Below are 18,311 nucleotides of genomic sequence, written 5' to 3' on the forward strand. Positions count from 1 at the left end.
TTGGGAGCCGTCCACTAGACAGCTGGTCTAGGTTCGCGTACAGAGCCACAGTGTGCCAGCTAAGTTACCAATGGGCCAGGGCTCCTGAAGGCTTCACGTATCTGCTCACCTGCTTTTCACAGCTACTTTTTTTTTTTTTAATTTAACTTTTGTCTCACAACAATAGCCACCTGATCTTGCCTTGCAGGCTCTTATTCACACTGGAGATGCTGAACTTCAAAATGCCCATCTCACCTAGCCTCCTGTCTCCGAGGCTGTCCTTCCCCTAGGACACTTTGCTATACAGATGACGCCTGGCTGGCCATCCCAGCCACTCCCAACTGGACTGAAGGGGCCATCTGACCTGGACCAGTCAGAACGTTTTCAGTTTGAGGTGATGGAAAATCCTCTCAAACTGGTTTGAGGGAAAAAGAGAACCTCACTGGCTTATACAGCAGTGGGACCAGCAGGCTCCAGGAGCTGCAAACCCTACCACAAATACTTGCTCTGCCTTTTACCTCCTGGCTGCTTCTTCCCCTGTCGCCCTGGCTGACATCATTACAGCTCCCAGCAGAGGTGAAGGGAACGCTCCTTTCTCAACAGTCTAAGCATCTAATTGGCTGGGACTGGGTTCTCCATATCACCTGGCCATTGACAATGTGGCATCCAGCTATTCAAATCACGTGCAGTGAGGAGGAGGGAAGCGTGGTTCGGAGGAAAATCTGGGTACCGTTACTACAAGAAGGAAGACAGATGCTGGTGGCAAAAGGGTCAACTCAACACCTGACCCAAGGATGAGCAATACACAGGATTGTCTGGCCAGTGGGGAGGTCTAATGGAAAAAAGCTCCCCAACAGGGACCAGCGGCTGAAAGAAAACATGAGGTCCTCCCTCTGGAGGAAGCAAACTTGAGGCCCAGCACTGGTCACCTGGCAGGGGCAGCATCAAGCAGGACACGGAGGCCCAGGGACAGGGAGGAATTAGCAGCAGCCAAGGCCCTGTGGAGAGGAGCAGGGGAGACCAGACTGACTGCTGCTGCGGAGGGAGGCCAGCCTAGAGCTGCACACCCTCCCCTCCTGGCCTCTTGTGGGCCCTCAAGGCTCTGAAGACTGAACTGCCAAGAAGCCTGTCATTATCTCCTGAGGCTTCCTCATGATGAAGACTGAGGGCCTTCTGTGAGAGGAGGACTCCAAAGGACCTGACTGACACTTGCATGCAGAGAAGAGACACAAGAAGGAAGAGACACAAAAGGACACCATGTGGCAACGGTGGAGTGGCAGAGAGCGCTATTTCCTGTGCTCTGGGAAGCCTGGCTGCTGTGCCAGGTGAGACAGGGGCTGAGCTGACTTCCCTGTCCACCTATCCCTGGCCCTGGCTTTCATTCTCAGCAGCCATATGGAAAGGCCATGCCCTCTTCCTGCCCGACACTAAGTCCTGAATACTTAGTTTCAAGGTCATACCTAGACTCTTGAGAGTCCCTTGGACTGCAAGATCAGACCAGTCAATCCTAAAGGAAACCAACCTTGAATATTCATTGGAAGGACTGATGCTGAAGCTGAAGCTCCAATACTTTTGCCAACTGATGTGAAGAGCTGACTCACTGGAAAAGACCCTGATGGTGGGAAAGACTGAAGGCGGGAAGAGAAGGGGACGACAGAAGACAAGATGGTTGGACGGCATCACCGACTCAATGGATGTGAGTTTGAGCAAGCTCTGGGAGGTGGTGAAGGATAGGGAAGCCTGGCGTGCTGCAGTCTGTGGGGTCACAAAGAGTTGGATGTGACTGAGTGACTGAACAACAACAACTCAATTTCCAGGATGGTGGGTCATGTACTTTACTGGACAGGCAACTTTAAGCCCAACTAAAAGTTTTTTTTTTTTTTTTTCCTGGATTGAACCCTGGCTACGGGAGTGAAAGCCTGGAATCCTAACCACTAGGCCATCAGAGAACTCCCAAAGTTGAGCTCTTCATTAAAAAGTGAGGATGAGTGTAGAGAGGCAAGTTGCCAACTCACCAAAGCTGAGCTCCATGCCCCCTACTTTGTGCCACCCCCCCACCCCCACGGTCCTTTCTCTTCTGCTCTGGGTGTCTTTTTTTCCGCTCCTCTCTTGGCCAGTAGCTTACAGTTAAGAGTGGCCTTTTCAAGCTTCCTCTTTACCTTTCTATTTCACTTCCCTACAGCTAACTGATCATATCCCCTTGAGCCTCTTAGTTCAAATCTTTTCCACACCAGGCCACACACAAGTCATATGGCTGCTGGTTAGCCAAGGGAGCCACGGGCCCAAAGACAGGTTCCATCTTGGTCCAATTAACTGTGGCAAAGGGAGGGATGGGGGACCGCGCGCGGCAGATGGCAACTTAAGATGAGGCATGCAATGCCTGATGGATCCATACAACTATATTTTTCCACTGCCCTATTTCAGGTGAGTTGAGTAAGTGGCCATGAATATCCTCATATACTATGTTGGTTTCTGAGGACTGCTGTTAACAAATTGCTACAAGCTGGCTGGCTTAAAATAACAGAAATGTATTGTCTCACAGTTCTGGAGGTTAGAAGTCTGAAACCAGAGCATTGGCAGGGCCATGCTCCCTTATGCAGCCTATAGAGGAAACCTCTTCCTGGCTTCTGTGGTTTGCTGACAACCTTCAGCATTCCTTGAGGCATGACTCCAGTTCTGCCCTGGTTATGACACTGCCTTCTTTTTATAAAGGCAGTGGTCACACTGCTTTGGGGTCTGCCCTACTTAACTAGTAACATCTGCAATCTCTACATAAGGTCACCATTTGAGATAATAGGGTTAAGACCTCAAAGTATCTTTTTTGGGGAAAACATAATTCAATCCATAACCAATAGCTACATGGGCTTTATGGCCAATTTCTCCACAAATCAGACACACACCTAACTATTTTGGGAGAATTACTCTCAAATGCACAATCCTCATGTGAAAGGCATATGACACTGCAGTGGGTACTATGATGAGGATGTGTTTGCTGTGTCTTTAATAGAGGGAGCTTGGTGTTACTAACCTCCCTCCAAGAAACAACCAACAAAACAAAGTAATCCAGTATTCAAAGGTAATGTTGAGGAGTAATTTATATTTCACTTAAGATCCTTTAGTCACTGCTTAAAGTCTACCAACTGGGAAAAATAAATCTGAAAGAGTAAGCAAAATACTAAAGCACTAAAAATGTATCCAACTGTCTCTTCGGTTCTTCAGAGTGTCTTACTTGGAGCACCAGTCACTGAGCGGCTGGGGGCGGCCGCTGAAACAGAGGGCAGTGTGAAAGGGTCTGAATGTGTATACAGTTTTTTACTTTTGAATGCTAATCTCTTCCTTAAAAAAAAAAACAAAAAAACAACAAAGAGACAAAATGGTTTTACAGAAGAGAAAAGACTTATCTTGGAACTAAAGGAGCTTACTAGGATAAAGGAAGGGAAGGGAATCATGTCAATCATTTGTATATCTTACTTCACAAAGTCCTATAGATGGTTATAAAAGTTTTATCTCCATTTTCCTTCTTCTTCTAGAAAATGGGAGTTTCAAGAGTTTTAAGAGTTTGATCACCCACTTCCCTCCTTTCATTCCCATGAGGTTTCCTCCCTCTCCCTCAGGACTTCTTTTTGCTGTAGCCAGAGTTAAGAGTTTTGTTAGCAGTTTTGATTTCTTCTCTGCAAAAATCCTCAAGGGATCCCTATTACCTAGAACAGTATAGTTACCATAGTTTTCCATAGCAGAACTCCCCTTCCCTGTCCTTTATCTTTTGGCTGTGGGGGCAAGTGGGATTTTAGTTTCCTGACCAGGGATCGAACCCATGCCCTCTGCATTGGAAGTGCAGGGTCTTAACCACTGCACCACCAGGGAAGCCCCCAAAACCCTTTTATTAAGGGACATTCTGTACAGATTTTTATGTTTGTCAATTTAAATTTATCTATTGAATAAAAGGGTTTTTTTATGTAGATCTATGATAATTTCAGATTAATAATGAGAACAAACTCTTCTGATAAAAGGAGAACTTTGAAATTAGACAGTGAGGTATAGGTGAAAGTGAAATTACCGTTACTCAGCAGCAGGAGCAGGTTTCTGCATTTTACTGTAATATAAAGAAAACCCTGATCCATGCAGATAATCTTATCTGTTCTCCACATTACATCCAGGGTAATCTCTTAAAAATGCAAAACCTGATCACCATACTTCATCAACTCTAGTTGTATATATCATTATTTTATGTCTAGCTCAGAAAGAAAAAACTGCTAATTACACTTTGATTCTGGAGATATGAAGATGCAAAAAAAAAGGTGTGCCCTGCAATCACTAGGATAGGGTATGCCACTTCATCCTCTTCAAAATCAAGGGCTCTGGTTCTCTCCGTATCAGGACAAAGCTGGAAGCTGGCATGGCCCAGCCACCTGCTCCCTGCCCTCCTCTTTCCATTCACCCATCTTCATGACCAAAGCTCAAGCTTTACTTCCTCCGGAGCACCTCCCATGACCTCCCTGACCAGGCCACATCCTCAGGCACGTGGGTATCTCCCCTTGACAGCACTTACCAGGGCTGACATCTTGTTTGGTTGACATCTTAATTTGGCTTGAAGGTTTATTTCATTAGCATCTAGCTCCATGAGGACCGAGAACATGAACTTTTGCACTCTATTGTATACTTTGTGCTTGGCACGGTGCCCAGTAGCACCTGGTGGACAGGAGGCACTCAAATATTTGTTGAATGAATTGAAATCACATTAAAAAAAAAATTCACATGGCTGATTTTAGAAAAGTGCTCTTCAATTCAAAGGATCCAGGAAATCCAGAAATGTGGGAATAGTTAAGACTTCTGTTTCAGGGACCTCCCCGGTGGTCCAGTGGTTAAGACTTCCCCTTCCAATGCAGGTGATGTGACTTTAAGTCCTGCTGGGAGAGCTAAGATCCTACATGCCTCATGGTCAAAACACCAGCACATAAAAAAACAACAGAAGCAATACCGTAACAAATTCAATAAAGACTTTAAAAATGGTCCACGTCAAAAAAATTTTTAAAAAGTCTTCTGTTTCAGAGTTGAATGGGATTAACAACTATCTACTAAATTCTTGCCTCATCACAAATGCCAAATTCAGACAAAAAGCACTGAAAACCACTTACTGTGTGTTGAAACTCTACAATAAGTTGGCTCGTGCGTTTTTATGAACTCTCAGTGTCTGACGATTCTGTGCAGAGCTGGTGCTCCTTAGCCTCTCCTGATTTTCAGGCTAACTCTGCTCTGATTATACCTGCTTTGTATGGGCAGGACTCCAGAGAGTTGGTCAGAGCTCCACCTTCCCAAACAATGACACATTTGTAAGAGTCTCTACTGTATTTACAGCAGTGACAGATGCTTTCCTCTGTGGTCTGCACCAAAACATGTTCATCTAGCTTTTGGAAGCACAGTTAAGGTGATAAAACTTGGTATACAAAATATTTGAGGGTGTAAGTATTTCTTTGGTTTTACAAGCTTTAAACTAGCAAAAAATATTCCTAAAGAGGAGACTGGAATAAAATGCTTGTGGAGCCTCCCAAGTGCATTTATTTGCAAAACCAAAAGGTAATGTGAAAACCACTGACTAGCTGAATCAAGTCTTATTTCAAGATTTACCAGGCACTTCCTGATCTGTTCCCTGGCTGCTTCGCGGTGGTCCCAGCCAGCTTTACAGCCTACAAGAGGGCATGACCACCACCCATCCTGGGGACAGGCTCTGTGCTCTTGCATCCTGGGCCCACAGGACTGTCCCCACCTCGTCTTGGTCTCAGCTCACATCTGTGCTCAGTCACTCAGTTGTGTTCAACTCTTTGAGGCACATGGACTGTAGCCCGTCAGGCTCCTCTGTCTATGGGATTCTCCAGGCAAGAATACTGGAGTGGGTTGCCATTTCCTACTCCAGGGGATCTTCCCGGGGATCCAAGCCAAGTCTCCTGTATCTCCTGCATTGACAGGCAGATTCTTTACTACTAGTGCCACATGTCTAGTTCTCCTGAAGTCTTCCCTGATCACTGCCAACTACTCGGGATTCCCTGCAAGGCTCTCCTCACTAGAGAGATCACCTCTGTGCTGTACAGATCACATTCTGTAGTTGGTCTGCCTCCCTGTAGATGGCAAGATTCTGGGGGGGAAGGTGCTCCATTCTGGTACTGTTGGCCGGGTCCTGGAGCTGATGGCACTCAGTGAAGCCACCTCTTACAGCCTTGACAACCTGATGGTTTGTTTTTGCCAGTGGAAAAATCTGAATCTGCTGGTTTTCAAACTTCTTGATCACTCAGTAAGGTTACTAGTAAGCATCTTTTCATATGCTTATTAGTCATGTGGTATTTCTTCAGGTGACTGTCCATAGCCCCCATTTCTCCATAAGGCTGTTTTTCTTATTAATTTGTCGGGTTGAAAATCTTTGGACACAGGATATACTAACCCTTTGCCTGGTAAATATGTGGCCAACACTTTCCATAGGCAATTTGAAGTATCATTTCCATAGGCATTAATTTGAAGTATCATTCATCAAGAAAAAATTTTATTTCACACGTACTTGATTTGCCATTCTTTTCCATTATGGCTTTCAGGTTCAGAATGCTGTTCAGAATGTTCAGACTCTACCTCCAAATGAAAACGCTATCCAGTCTTATTTTTGTATGGAACTTTCATAGTGTATGTTTGTGTGCATAGCACTGTTTTAAAATCCATATAAAAATTTTAAATATATAGTGCAGGAGCACAGATTTTTTAATGGGTGATAGGGATTTAGTTAACCGTTTCTATTCTGTGACAAATTTGATAGCCAATTGTCATGATAATTATAGAATGGTTCTCCATTTCCCCACTGATTTGAAATGTCAAGTGGACATTTCAGATGAGACTTAAAGAAGAGAACAGGATTTGGATGTGGGGTGACCAACAGAAGTCCCCTGGGTGACTGGGGCCAAGTACACAGCAAAAGACACTTGCTCCTTGGAAGAAAAGCTATGACAAACCTAGACAGCATATTAAAAAGCAGAGACATCACTTTGCTGACAAAGATCAACAAAGCTATGGCTTTTCCAGTAGTCATGTATGGATGTGAGAACTGGACCATAAGGAAGGGTGAGCCCCGAAGAGTTGATGCTTTTGAACTGTGGTGCCGAAGGACTCTTGAGAGTCCCTTGGACTGCAAGGAGATCAAACCAGTCAATCCAAAAGGATTGAATATTCATTGGAAGGACTATGCTGAAGCTGAAGCACCAATGCTTTGGCCACCTGATGTGAAGAACTGACTCACTGGAAAAGATACTGATGCTAGAAAAGACTGAAGGCAGGAGAAGAGGGCCGCAGAGGATGAAATGGCTGGATAGCATCACCGACCCAAGGGACATTAATTTGTGCAAACTCCTGGAGATAGCAAAGGACAGAGGAGCCTGGCATGCTGCAGTCAATGGGTTTGCAAAGAGTAGGACACCACTCAGCTACTGAACAAGAACAATGGGGCAGCTGCATGGGAAAGCAATAGGTGTTACTTAGGAATGTTGAGCACAGGAGCCTCGGCCAGGAAGCAAACAACTGATAATGATCTGAAGACAGATTTGGAGAAAAACAGCAAATTTTAGTTATACAGCTAAAAGATTTTTTAAAAATAAAATTCACTATCCATTCAAAACAGAAACTTTTGGCAAACTTGAAATAAAAGGAAACATAGTTTATCTGAGTTTTAAAAAACTTACAGCAAACAACATACTTTATGGTGAAATATTGAAAGTCTTCCTCCAAAGTCAGAACAAGACCAGAATGCCTGGTATTATCTCTCTTCAGCGTTTTAGTGGAAGTCTTAGCCAATGCAATAAGGAAAGGATAAAGAAGACATGACAATCAGAAAGGAAGAAATGCATGTCATTATTCACAGATGACATGAATGTGTCAGAAAGTGGAAAAGAATTATAGATTCTTTCAGGCAGCACATTCTTTGATATGAGTCTTGGTAATTATTTTTTGGATCTATCTTCTCAGGCAAGGGAAACAAAACCAAAAATAAACAAATAGGATTATGTCAAACAGATTTGCATAGGAATCTATCAACAAAACTAAAAGGCTGCCTACTGAATGGGAGAAGATATTTGCAAACTACATCTGATCAGAGGTCAATATCCAAAATATACAAAGAACTCATACAACTCAACAACAGTAAAAACAAGTAACCTGATTTAAAAAATGGGCAGAGGGTCTAAACAGACAATTTCTCAAAGACATGTAGATGGTCAGTAGACATACTCAACATCACTGATCATCATGAAAATGCAAATCAAAACTACAGTGGGATATCACCTCACACTTGTCAGAATGGTTATCAAAAACACAACAAATAACAAGTGTTGGTGAGGATGTGGAGAAAAGGGAACCCTTGTACACTGTTGAAGGGAATGTAAATGATTGCAGCCACTATGGAAAACAGATGAAAGTACCTCAAAAATTAAAAACAGAACTACCATTTGTTGTTCAATTGCTAAGGCCAACTCTTTGCGACCTCATGGACTGTAGCACGACAGGTTCTTCTGTCTTCTACCACCTCCTGGAATTTGTGAAGATTTATCTAGAGTCGGTGATACCATCCAACCATCTTATCCTCTGCCACTCCCTTCTTCTTTTGCCTTTAATCTTTCCCAGCATCAGGGCCTTTTCCCAGTGAGCTGACTGTTTGCATCGGGTGGCCAAAGTACTGGAGTTTCAGCTTCAGCAACAGTCCTTCCAATAAATATTCAGGGTTGGTTTTCTTATGGACTGAACTACCATCAGTTCAGTTTACTTGGTCAGTCATGTCCGACTCTTTGTGACCTCACGGACTGCAGCACACCAGGCCTCCCTGTCCATCACCAACTCCGGAGCTTGCTCAAATTCATGTCCATCGAGTCAGTGATGCCACCCCACCACTTCATCCTCTGTTATCCCCTTCTCCTCCGGACTTCAATCTTTCCTAACATCAGGGTCTTTTCCAATGGTCAGTTCTTCGCATCAGGTAGCCAAAGGACTGGAGCTTCAGTGTCAACATCAGTCCTTCCAAAGAATATTCAGGACTGATTTCCTTTAGGATGGACTGGTTGGATCTCCTTACTGTCCAAGGAGACTCTCAAGAGTCTTTTCCAACACCACAGTTCAAAAGCATCAGTTCTTCAGCGCTCAGCTTTCTTTATGGTCCAACTCTCACATTCACTTATGACTATAGGAAAAACCATAGCTTTGACTATATGCATCTTTGTAGGCAAAGTAATGTCTCTGCTTTTTAATATTCTGTCTAGGTTTGGCATAGCTTTTCTTCCAAGGAGCAAGTGTCTTTGATCTAGCAATTCCACTCCCGAGTATTTTTCTAAAGAAAACAAGAACACTAATTTGAAAAGATATATGCACTTCTTTGTTCACTGCAGCATTATTCACAATAGCCAGAATATGGAAGCAACCTAAGTGTCCATCATCAGATGAACTAGATAAAGAAGATGTGGTCTATATGTCTAATGGAGTATTACTCAGCCATGTAAGAATGAAATATTGCATCTGTGACACGAATGGACCTAGAGAGTAGTATGCTAAGTGGAAAAAGTTAGAAAAAGACAAATACTGTATGGTTTCACTTATATGTGGAATCTGAAAAATAATTAAATATAACAAAACAGAGTCATAGATAGAGAGCAAGGAGGTATTAAGAGTTGACAGAGAGGAAGGAGGTGGGAGTATGAATGGAATACATAAGAGAAATTAAGAGGTCCAAATTTCCAGTTGTGAAATAAATGAGCTACAGGCATGAAATGTACAGAGTGGGGAAGACAGTTAATAATCATGTATATCATTGTATGGTGACAGATGGTAACTAGATTTATCATGATCAGCTTGTAATGTATAGAAATATGGAATCACTATTTCGTGCATCAGGAATTAACAGAGTATTATAGGTCAATTAAACTTCAACAAACAAACAAACTTAATAGGAAAAGAGATCAGACTTGTGGTTACTAGAAGTGGGAACTGGAGGAAGGAGGAACTGGATGAAGGTGGTCAAAAGGAAGAAATTTCCAGTTTGAGATAAGTACTGATTTATCTTGATTAACATGATTAATCTGTTAAAAACTGTTATATGTTATATATATAAGTTTTAAAAGAGTAAATACTAAGAGTTCTCCTAAGAAACCTTTTCTTTTTTATTTTGTATCAATATGAAAGTGAAAGTGAAGTCGCTCAGTCGTGTCCGACTCTTTGTGACCCCGTGGACTGTAGTCTACCAGGCTCCTCTGTCCATGGGATTTTCCAGGCAATAGTATTGGAGTGGATTGCCATTTCCTTCTCCAGGGGATCTTCCCGAACCAGGGATTGAATCCAGGTCTTCTGCATTGTGGACAGACGCTTTACCATCTGAGCCACCAGGGAAGTTGTATCAATATGAGAAGATGGATATTCTCTAAACTCACTGTGGGAGTCATTTTGTAACGTATGTCAGTTAAATCATTATGTTGTACACCTTAAACTTATACAGTGCTGTATGTCAAATATATCTCAATAAAACTGGAAGAAAAAAGAATCACAAATTACCAGAATTAGTAAGTGAGTTAGCAAGGTTACTAGATGAAAGGAAATTTACTAGGAGCAAAAAACAACAGAAAATCCAATTGTAAAAAGGAGTTTAACTCAAAAAAAGTCAAACACCTAGAATGTTAACAAGATATATGTAACATTTCTACACTGTAAGAAATCTTTGAGCAAACTTCAGTATATCTAAAAAATTCTAAAAGGAAGGAAATACTATGTTTTCAGATTGAAAATTTGGCATTGCAAAGATGTTTGTTCAGCACAAATGGAACCTACGCAGGCATTACAACCCCAATCAAGACATCAGTAGCTATTTCTGTGGAAACATAAGATGATGGGAAGAATAAATAAAGTAACACAGTCCTGAGATGACTAACCAGTTACAACAATCATTTTCACGGAAAAGTGAAGGTTGGCTTGGCGCTGGAAGAAGGTAAGGCGACACAAATGCCCAACAGACATTTCTTCAGTCTTTGGTGTTGTACAGCAGGCCTACCACTGGGCATTTTCCAAAGAGCAACCACAGAACCTCAGATCCTGCGACGCTCAGAGGAAAAGGGGTTCGGGAGTCACGTGCTTGTAGGAAAAGCTCGCCCTGCTGTTTCCTCTCGGAGAAATCCTGTTGCACAGCAGGATTTGAAAGCCTCTGAGAAATTCTGGAGAAGAAAAGCAAATAGATTTGTGCTGAACCCAGGATTTTCCAGTCTTATTTGATCATGACCTCTCTTTGAGAAACCCTGGCCCGGAGTGCTTTTGACATTTTTTGGTTCTCACCATGATGTGTGAAGCAGCCCAGGGATGAACTGCTCGTTTTTACAGATAAAGACATGAAACCTCAGGCAGGTGAAACTTACAACAGGTCATAAAGCCACTAATACAAGATCTGCAAAGCACGCTTAATTTAAAGAAAAAAAACTTTTTTTTTAGTGCTTTTTTCCTAGGGTCAAACACTACTTTCACACGGAACAGCATTTCAGAGATGGAATAAACCTTACTGATCTCTTAGACTAGTAACCTTATTATGTTGATGAGGCAACTGGGGCCGAGACAAATTAAGTGTCATGCCCCAGGTCGAGGGCTTGCAGGCTACCAGAAGGAATAAAAGGATCCATGACTCAGTGACTCCCAATTAAGTGCTCTACTGCCCCATATAATTAGGAGACAAACCTGGTCAATGGAGGGTGAGACCAAATTAACTGCCCAGGTTGAGGAGGCACTCAGAGATGCTGAATGAACGATTTACCTGGGAGAAGCCGATCCTGAAGCTCCGGCTAGTTCTTGTGTAATTTTGAAGTGAGGATTTAGGAGCCCATTTGAAGACTAGGTTATAAAAGTACTGAATATTGTTATTTTAAAAACTCTAACCACCTTGTTGGTATTATATTATCCCTCTCCTCTGACAAGTGCCATAGGCCACTTAAAAAAATTAAAAGGAATTTACATCTCTGATTAAAAGTAATTTCACGACTCGAGTGGGGCCCATTCTGAAGTGTCCTGGGCTGGGGATCATTTCTCTGGTGTTTCAGATATGAGGAAGAGAAGAGGCATCATGTGGGAGGTACGAACACCTGGCTGAACCTGCAGGGCAGGGAAGGGTATGTTCACCTCAGGTGCTACTGTCAGGAGGAGTGGGAGGGAAAACCCAAACATTCCTGGATGAGGGCCCTGTGCAGGGCTGGGTGGAAAGTCCTAAAAGGCAGCGGAGAAGGGAAAAGTTCATCTTTGCAGGCAGAGGAAGAGGGCCTTTGACAGGTACCTGAAGAAGAGCAGTGTGAGTCTGGTCTTCAGCAATTGGGGGGAGGAAAACATGTGAATGCAAGCACTCCGCTGTACTTTGGACTTGAAAAGGAGCAGCAGCTCTTTCTGTGTAGAAACGTTTTGGTGGTGGCTGGTGGGCACTGGGTAGAGGAGGCACCATGGCTGTGAAGTTCCATCAGTGGCAAGTTCCACTAAGGCCAAGGAAGGGGTAAGTTTACTTGCTTCTGCTTTATCTTCTCCACTCATGTGACTCTTATGTGGAGGGGGGCATGGCTATAGCAGAGCATGATTTAGGGGTGCCTGAGTCCCCTGGGAAAATACCAACATAATATCAAGCTGAGTGCATCCCATTCAAGTTCCCAAAAATGTGTAATCTGGATGTCTATTTGATATGATTTCAATTTACTTATGAAATTTCGTTCTTTAAGCTTTAAAGTGTGAATAACTCAGTTATGTCCGACTCTTTGTGGACTCCACGGACTGGAGCCCAGCAGGCTCCTCTGTCCATGGGATTCTCCAGGCAGGAATACTGGAGTGGGTTGCCATTCCCTTCTCCAGGAGAGCTTCCCAATCCAGGGATCGAACTCGGGTCTCCCACATTACAGGCAGATTCTTTACAGTCTGAGCTACCAGGGAAGCCCTCTTTAAGCTTTACTGGAGGGCAAATAAATCTCTTCAGTAAACCATCTTTGCCTTATTCTCCACATCTCTCTCTTGTTTTTTTTTTTAGGCTTCGATGCTCGCAGCCAGGGCATCGAAGGTTAGTTTAGTTAGTCAGGTTACTTCTCTGACCAGGGATGGAATCCAGACACAGCAGTGAAAGCACCGAGTCCTAACCAGTGGACCGAGAGGGAATTCCCTCCACGTCTCTTTATAGCTCGTTAGTACAATCACACACCCAACAAGACATGGGTGGGCTGTCCCTTAGTTTTTCAAAAGTAATTATTGCTTACCCTGAAAGCAAAAACATAAGACCAGGAGTTTCAGTTAGATCTCCTTAAAATTTTACAAGCAACCATTAACCCAACTTGCACCTCCTCTGAATTTCTGGAATAAACATTACTTCTGCACTGTGTGAAGCCCCACCCCAAGTACAACACAGCAGGATCTTGGTGACAGAGTTGTTGATGTGGCCCATGGTTTACTGTGGGAGGTGGCTCAAAGGCGGCACTGGTGAAACAGGAGGAAGACGATACACGGAAGAGGGCAACTTCTCAGAGTAAGGGTTCTTTGTGTCTTCATTTTGAACCTTTATTGTTTTTCTCTGATTATAAAAATATTTCTGTAGGAAAACTGCAGATCTGTCAGAAATATGTAATGGAGAAAGCAAAAGCAACCCATAATTCTATCCATGAGAGAGAAGCTCTCTAGCTTTTCCCTCTAGCATTTACTCAAAACAAAATAAAAACTATTGGTGCTCTTTTTAAAAATGGGATCGTACGATGTTTAACCCTGCTTTCCTTGCTTAAGATTTTATTTGGTCAACTGAAAAAATAAGAGATTTAGCACATCTTTTTCAAAAGACTGCATAATATTTTTCATCTTTTTAGTTTTGCGGGTGCCTTGTGCCATATGGGATCTTAGTTCCCAGACCAAGGATTGAGCCCCTGCCCCTTGAGTAGAAGGGTGGAGTCTTAACCACTGGACCGTCTGGGAAGGCCCAAGATTGCATAGTAGTTTATGGAAAGATATTTTTACAAGTATTTACTTTGGTGTACATTCTTTGTTTTTTTTTTTTTTGGGGGGGTGTGATTTATTTTTTATTGAAGGATAATTGCTTTACAAAATTTTATTGCTTTCTGTCAAAAAAAAAAAAACGGAACGCTTCATGAATTTGCGTGTCACCCTTGTGCAGGGGCCATGCTGATCTCTGTGTTCTTCCAATGATAGTATATATGCTGCTGAGGCGAGCACTGGTGGGTGTCCTTGCTCACATATCCTCGTACACATGGGAAAACATTTTTGGATATAAAATCCTAGATATGGATATGCCTGGTCAAAGGGTGTTTGGATTGACAGTTTTATTAGACTGTACTAAATTTTAAATCTCTCAAATTGGTCAGTGGATTGAAGCGTCAGCAGCACAATTCTTTGTTGTGAAGTCTCTTTCAAACAACTGCCACCAAGTCTAGTTTTAATTCCTTTTTCAGAAGTCACTGAAATGACAGCTTCCTATCACAGACTGGCATGGGACCTGAGGAGTTCTCAGTTTATCAGTGCTATAGCTCTAAAGCATGTCAAAAATATTTGCCACTTTGGGGGAGTAAGTTTTCAGATTTTTTTTTTTCCAGATGACATTAGCTTCAGGTGTCTTTTTGGGAGTTCTCAGATTTAATGAGATAGATAAAATAAGACTAATCTATTTTATAATTCTTCAGCCTTCTTTCATCTGCTGGAGTGACTATAATATACTTGTGCTCTTCGGGCAACCACCTGTGTTTTTAGGAGCAACAGGCCATATCTGCCAACTCTTACCTACTTAGCACATGGTTAGTGTTTCTAGCAGTTTTCCAGTATTTGTCACATTAAATCCAAGTCACTAGTTCTGACCACCTGAAGCAACACTTCTATTTCAAGGGAACAAATAAGATAGAATTTCAAGACAAAAAACTTGTCATAGTGCTCTCCTGCACCTCATAGTCTAAAGTGATTTTTGCTTCCGCTGGACTCATTGATTTTAAAATGTTTGAGCTATTCATTAACTTGGCAATTCCTCAAGAATCTCCTTTGTACTTAAAACAAAAGTTAAAGCATTAGAGTGTTTATAGAAAACAAGTCACTTACCTATATTCTTTCCACTAGACTATACGCTTCAGGAGAAGAGGGACTTTTTTTGGTTCACTGATGATTCTCTGAATCAAAAAAGGTACCTGGCATATAAAAGGTGCTCAATTTTTGTTGAAGGAAATGATAAACTCTTTGAAGGCAGGAATCCTCTTATATTTTGCATCCCCACAATAAATTACAAGTTGCTGATTTAAAATAAAGGAAGGATCTTCATTCAGAAACACAACATAAGACTTTCTTAGAAACTAGGTGAAATATCCCTGGTCTGAACTATATTCAAGATTCCTTCTGGCCCTAACTATAAATCTGCTAGTTTTCAAAGGATTAGAACCCGATATAATATATATTACTAAAACTAGAGTAGGAATACTTGGGTAAATCTTGGATTTAGATAGCTGGACACTGATTTTTCTATGCCTTTGGATCATCACTAAAAAGATCAGATTTGAGAATTAAGCTATATTAACCTCAAGCTATATTCTCTAAGTTCCTTTTTTGAAAGAAAAAAAAAAATCATGGCATCAAGCTGTTAACTGGGAATGTCTCTACAAGCATGTACTTGATGTCACTGTATAAGCAAGAAGACAAAGGAAATACTAATGTATAATATTTATATATTTTGGACTATGACAATGGTATGATGCTCTAATGAGAGATCTATCTGTCTTTAAATCCATGTCAAATGCGCAGCTATTTGGATTTAAAGCAAACAAAAATAAAAGCAATGAAAAAGAATAAAAAAGGGAATCACAGTAAAAGAAGTATCCATCTAAATCTGGAGCATATTTTGGATAATATACATCATTTTGGGGAACAAAGGCAGAAAGAAAGTGAGAGAAGAAATGCACAGGAATCAATTTTAAAAAGTTACTCCAGAAAAAAGTCCATTTTACAAAACACATTGTAATTCTAGTCTTTTAGTACTTATTTATGTCAGATCATCTCTCACTGGATGTTTAGTTTCCTGGGTTGAGACTTAGAAAAATTATATGTGGTTAGAAAATAACATATTCTCAAGACATTTGACTGAAAAGACTATTTTTGGGGTTTACTATTTTTAACAAGTTTTAACAAGAGAGTGAATTAATCAGATTTGAGATTAATTCTCACTGGCAGAACTTGAATATACTCGGTCTGCTTTAAAAAAATAAAGGGATCAGAACTTGAAAAGAATTTAATACACAAGCAACAGACAGAAAAAATATAGGGCCTGAAATAGACAAGGGTTTTTGATGTGTTAAAAAAATAAAAAGAAAAAGAAAGAAAGAAAGAAAAAAAAAGAATAATACTGGGGGGTGGGCCAAGAAAAATTTCACGAGAGAAGTTGGAGGAAGGCATGTGCCCAAGTTAGACCAGGGAGTAAAGTGTGAAGAACACCAACAACAGAACCATTCTTGGGGAAAAGTAATACCATGAGGACTCCTATGGTAATTTCCTAAAAAAAAGAAAAGGTAAACAGTATTTAGTCTGTTGAGGCTTACAACACTGAGTATAACAGGAAAAGAAATATTCAAAAACAAGTTTTAAAGACAAGTTACGGAAATGACTGCAAAATGAAAATCAGAACATTCTATCTTACTTGAAGTAGATAAAATAGGAAATGAAGTCAGAATACATATGATACTGTTCAATCATTCATGCTAAATGTGAAGAACTGTTAGGTTCATACATTTTAAAGCAAATGGAAAATAGTCAATCCTAAAATAAATGCACAAAACAAGTAAATTTCAGCCTTTAGGAAATCCCAGTTCAATGTGCAAACATTTCTTATGAAGTGTTTAACGAAAAATTTAAGTTCGACAAGCTATCACGTTTGTAATATTGACATTACGCATGTAATATTTAGAAATCTTAGATACAAAAAATACACATTATTCCTTTTTTAAAAGATGCTCTTGAAGCTACAAAAGTCAGTTTATTGAAGGGCTCTTGGAAAAACTGATGAAACCGTCAATACATGCACCAAAATAAGTACGCTATACAGAATTCTAAATTTCATTTTACAGAAATACCATCTAGGAAAAGTGCAAGGTGCACGAATATCTCGGTGACAGATGTTAAGTAAACTCGGCGAGAAAATCAGAAACGAGTTCCGAGTGGAGACCCAGTTGAACTTGTAAGTTTCGTGGGCACAATAAATCATTCATAAAAGCCCACCTTAAACAGCTCAAGTAGTCAGAAAAATAGGCCGATGGTTACTCGAGCGATAACATAATCCGCGGTCTTATTGTTGTAGAGCAGATGTCATTTATGGGTGGGGCTGACGCGCAGAGCAGCTGAAACATTTTTTACCAACCCCCGCCCCGCTCTTTCCAATGGGATAGAAGGGGCTCCAAAAAGGTAAGGGGAAAGCTTCCAACGCTCAATTCCTCCCAGAAACAAGGAAGTTTTTTTTGATGTGGCCTTGGCCTTGGTATATACGTAAAAGCCCGCGATAAGATGTACAAAATCTCCCGTAATTAAACCCTACCCTGGAAAAGAAATCCTCCCTTCTCCCCTCCCTGGCCGGCTCCTCCTCGGGACACTTGGCTGAGTCTTTTCTTTCCCTCCTTCCCACGCTGACGGAGAGGCTGCACGCAAGCCGCGGACGACTGTTTTTTTTTTTCGCGCGGAGGGAACTCGACGGGTAGGAACGCCGAGTGGCGGGAAAGGAGCGGGAGGCGTTGTGAGGAGGCCAAGCTTGCCGGGTACGAGCGGGGCTGGGGGTTGGGGGCAAGGGACGACGCGGGCCACTAGGCCCGCACGGGAGGCCGAGGTGACGAGGGGAAATCTCCCGGCTCGGAGCTGGGACCCGGCGCTTCCGGCTAACGACCGGTCGCTCTCGGGCCTAGCGTGGCTCGCCTTCCGGCTCCGCCGGGGCTGGCGGAAAGTTGGTAGGAAGGGAAACCGCGGCTCGTACTTGCCTGGAACCGGGTGACCAATAACTGGTAATAGTCTTTGCTCGGCGCTGGGCCTTGTCCTACAATTTCGAACAGAGTCTCCGGCAGCCACGACGCCATCTTGGGACGCCACCGCCGTCGCTAAGACAACCAGGAAGGGGCGGGGCCTGCCTGGGGTCACGGGGGCCACAGCCGTGGTTTAAAAAAACCGAACCCTACTTTCGAGCTGGCGGGGTGTTTCTAGCTTTGGGGATGATTATCCCCTTCATCCAAGGGTTAGCAGGAACTCTTGCGCCGTGAAATATCCACCTTGAGGTCCCGTGTGACCCGGAGGGGAATTAGTTCCTGTTA

The 18,311-nt window shown here is 42.3% G+C and overlaps 2 protein-coding genes across 2 annotated transcripts in view; one reads left to right on the forward strand and one right to left on the reverse strand.

The window, feature by feature from the left end:
- Window positions 1-18,292, reverse strand: part of FBXO36 (F-box protein 36) — a 102,508-nt gene extending 84,216 nt beyond the window's left edge. Inside the window, exon 1 of the mRNA XM_010837021.1 lies at window positions 17,985-18,292. Within this exon, the coding sequence (XP_010835323.1) occupies window positions 17,985-18,080 (96 nt within the window). The 5' untranslated portion in view covers window positions 18,081-18,292. The remainder of the gene's footprint in view (window positions 1-17,984) is intronic.
- The window catches only part of TRIP12 (thyroid hormone receptor interactor 12), a 154,623-nt gene continuing 154,037 nt past the window's right edge, over window positions 17,726-18,311 (forward strand). Inside the window, exon 1 of the mRNA XM_010837012.1 lies at window positions 17,726-17,768. The gene's annotated coding sequence lies outside the window, so the exon portion shown is untranslated. The remainder of the gene's footprint in view (window positions 17,769-18,311) is intronic.

The sequence above is a fragment of the Bison bison genome, unplaced genomic scaffold (genome assembly GCF_000754665.1).
Source record: "Bison bison bison isolate TAMUID 2011002044 unplaced genomic scaffold, Bison_UMD1.0 scf7180017864068, whole genome shotgun sequence".
NCBI lineage: Eukaryota > Metazoa > Chordata > Mammalia > Artiodactyla > Bovidae > Bison > Bison bison.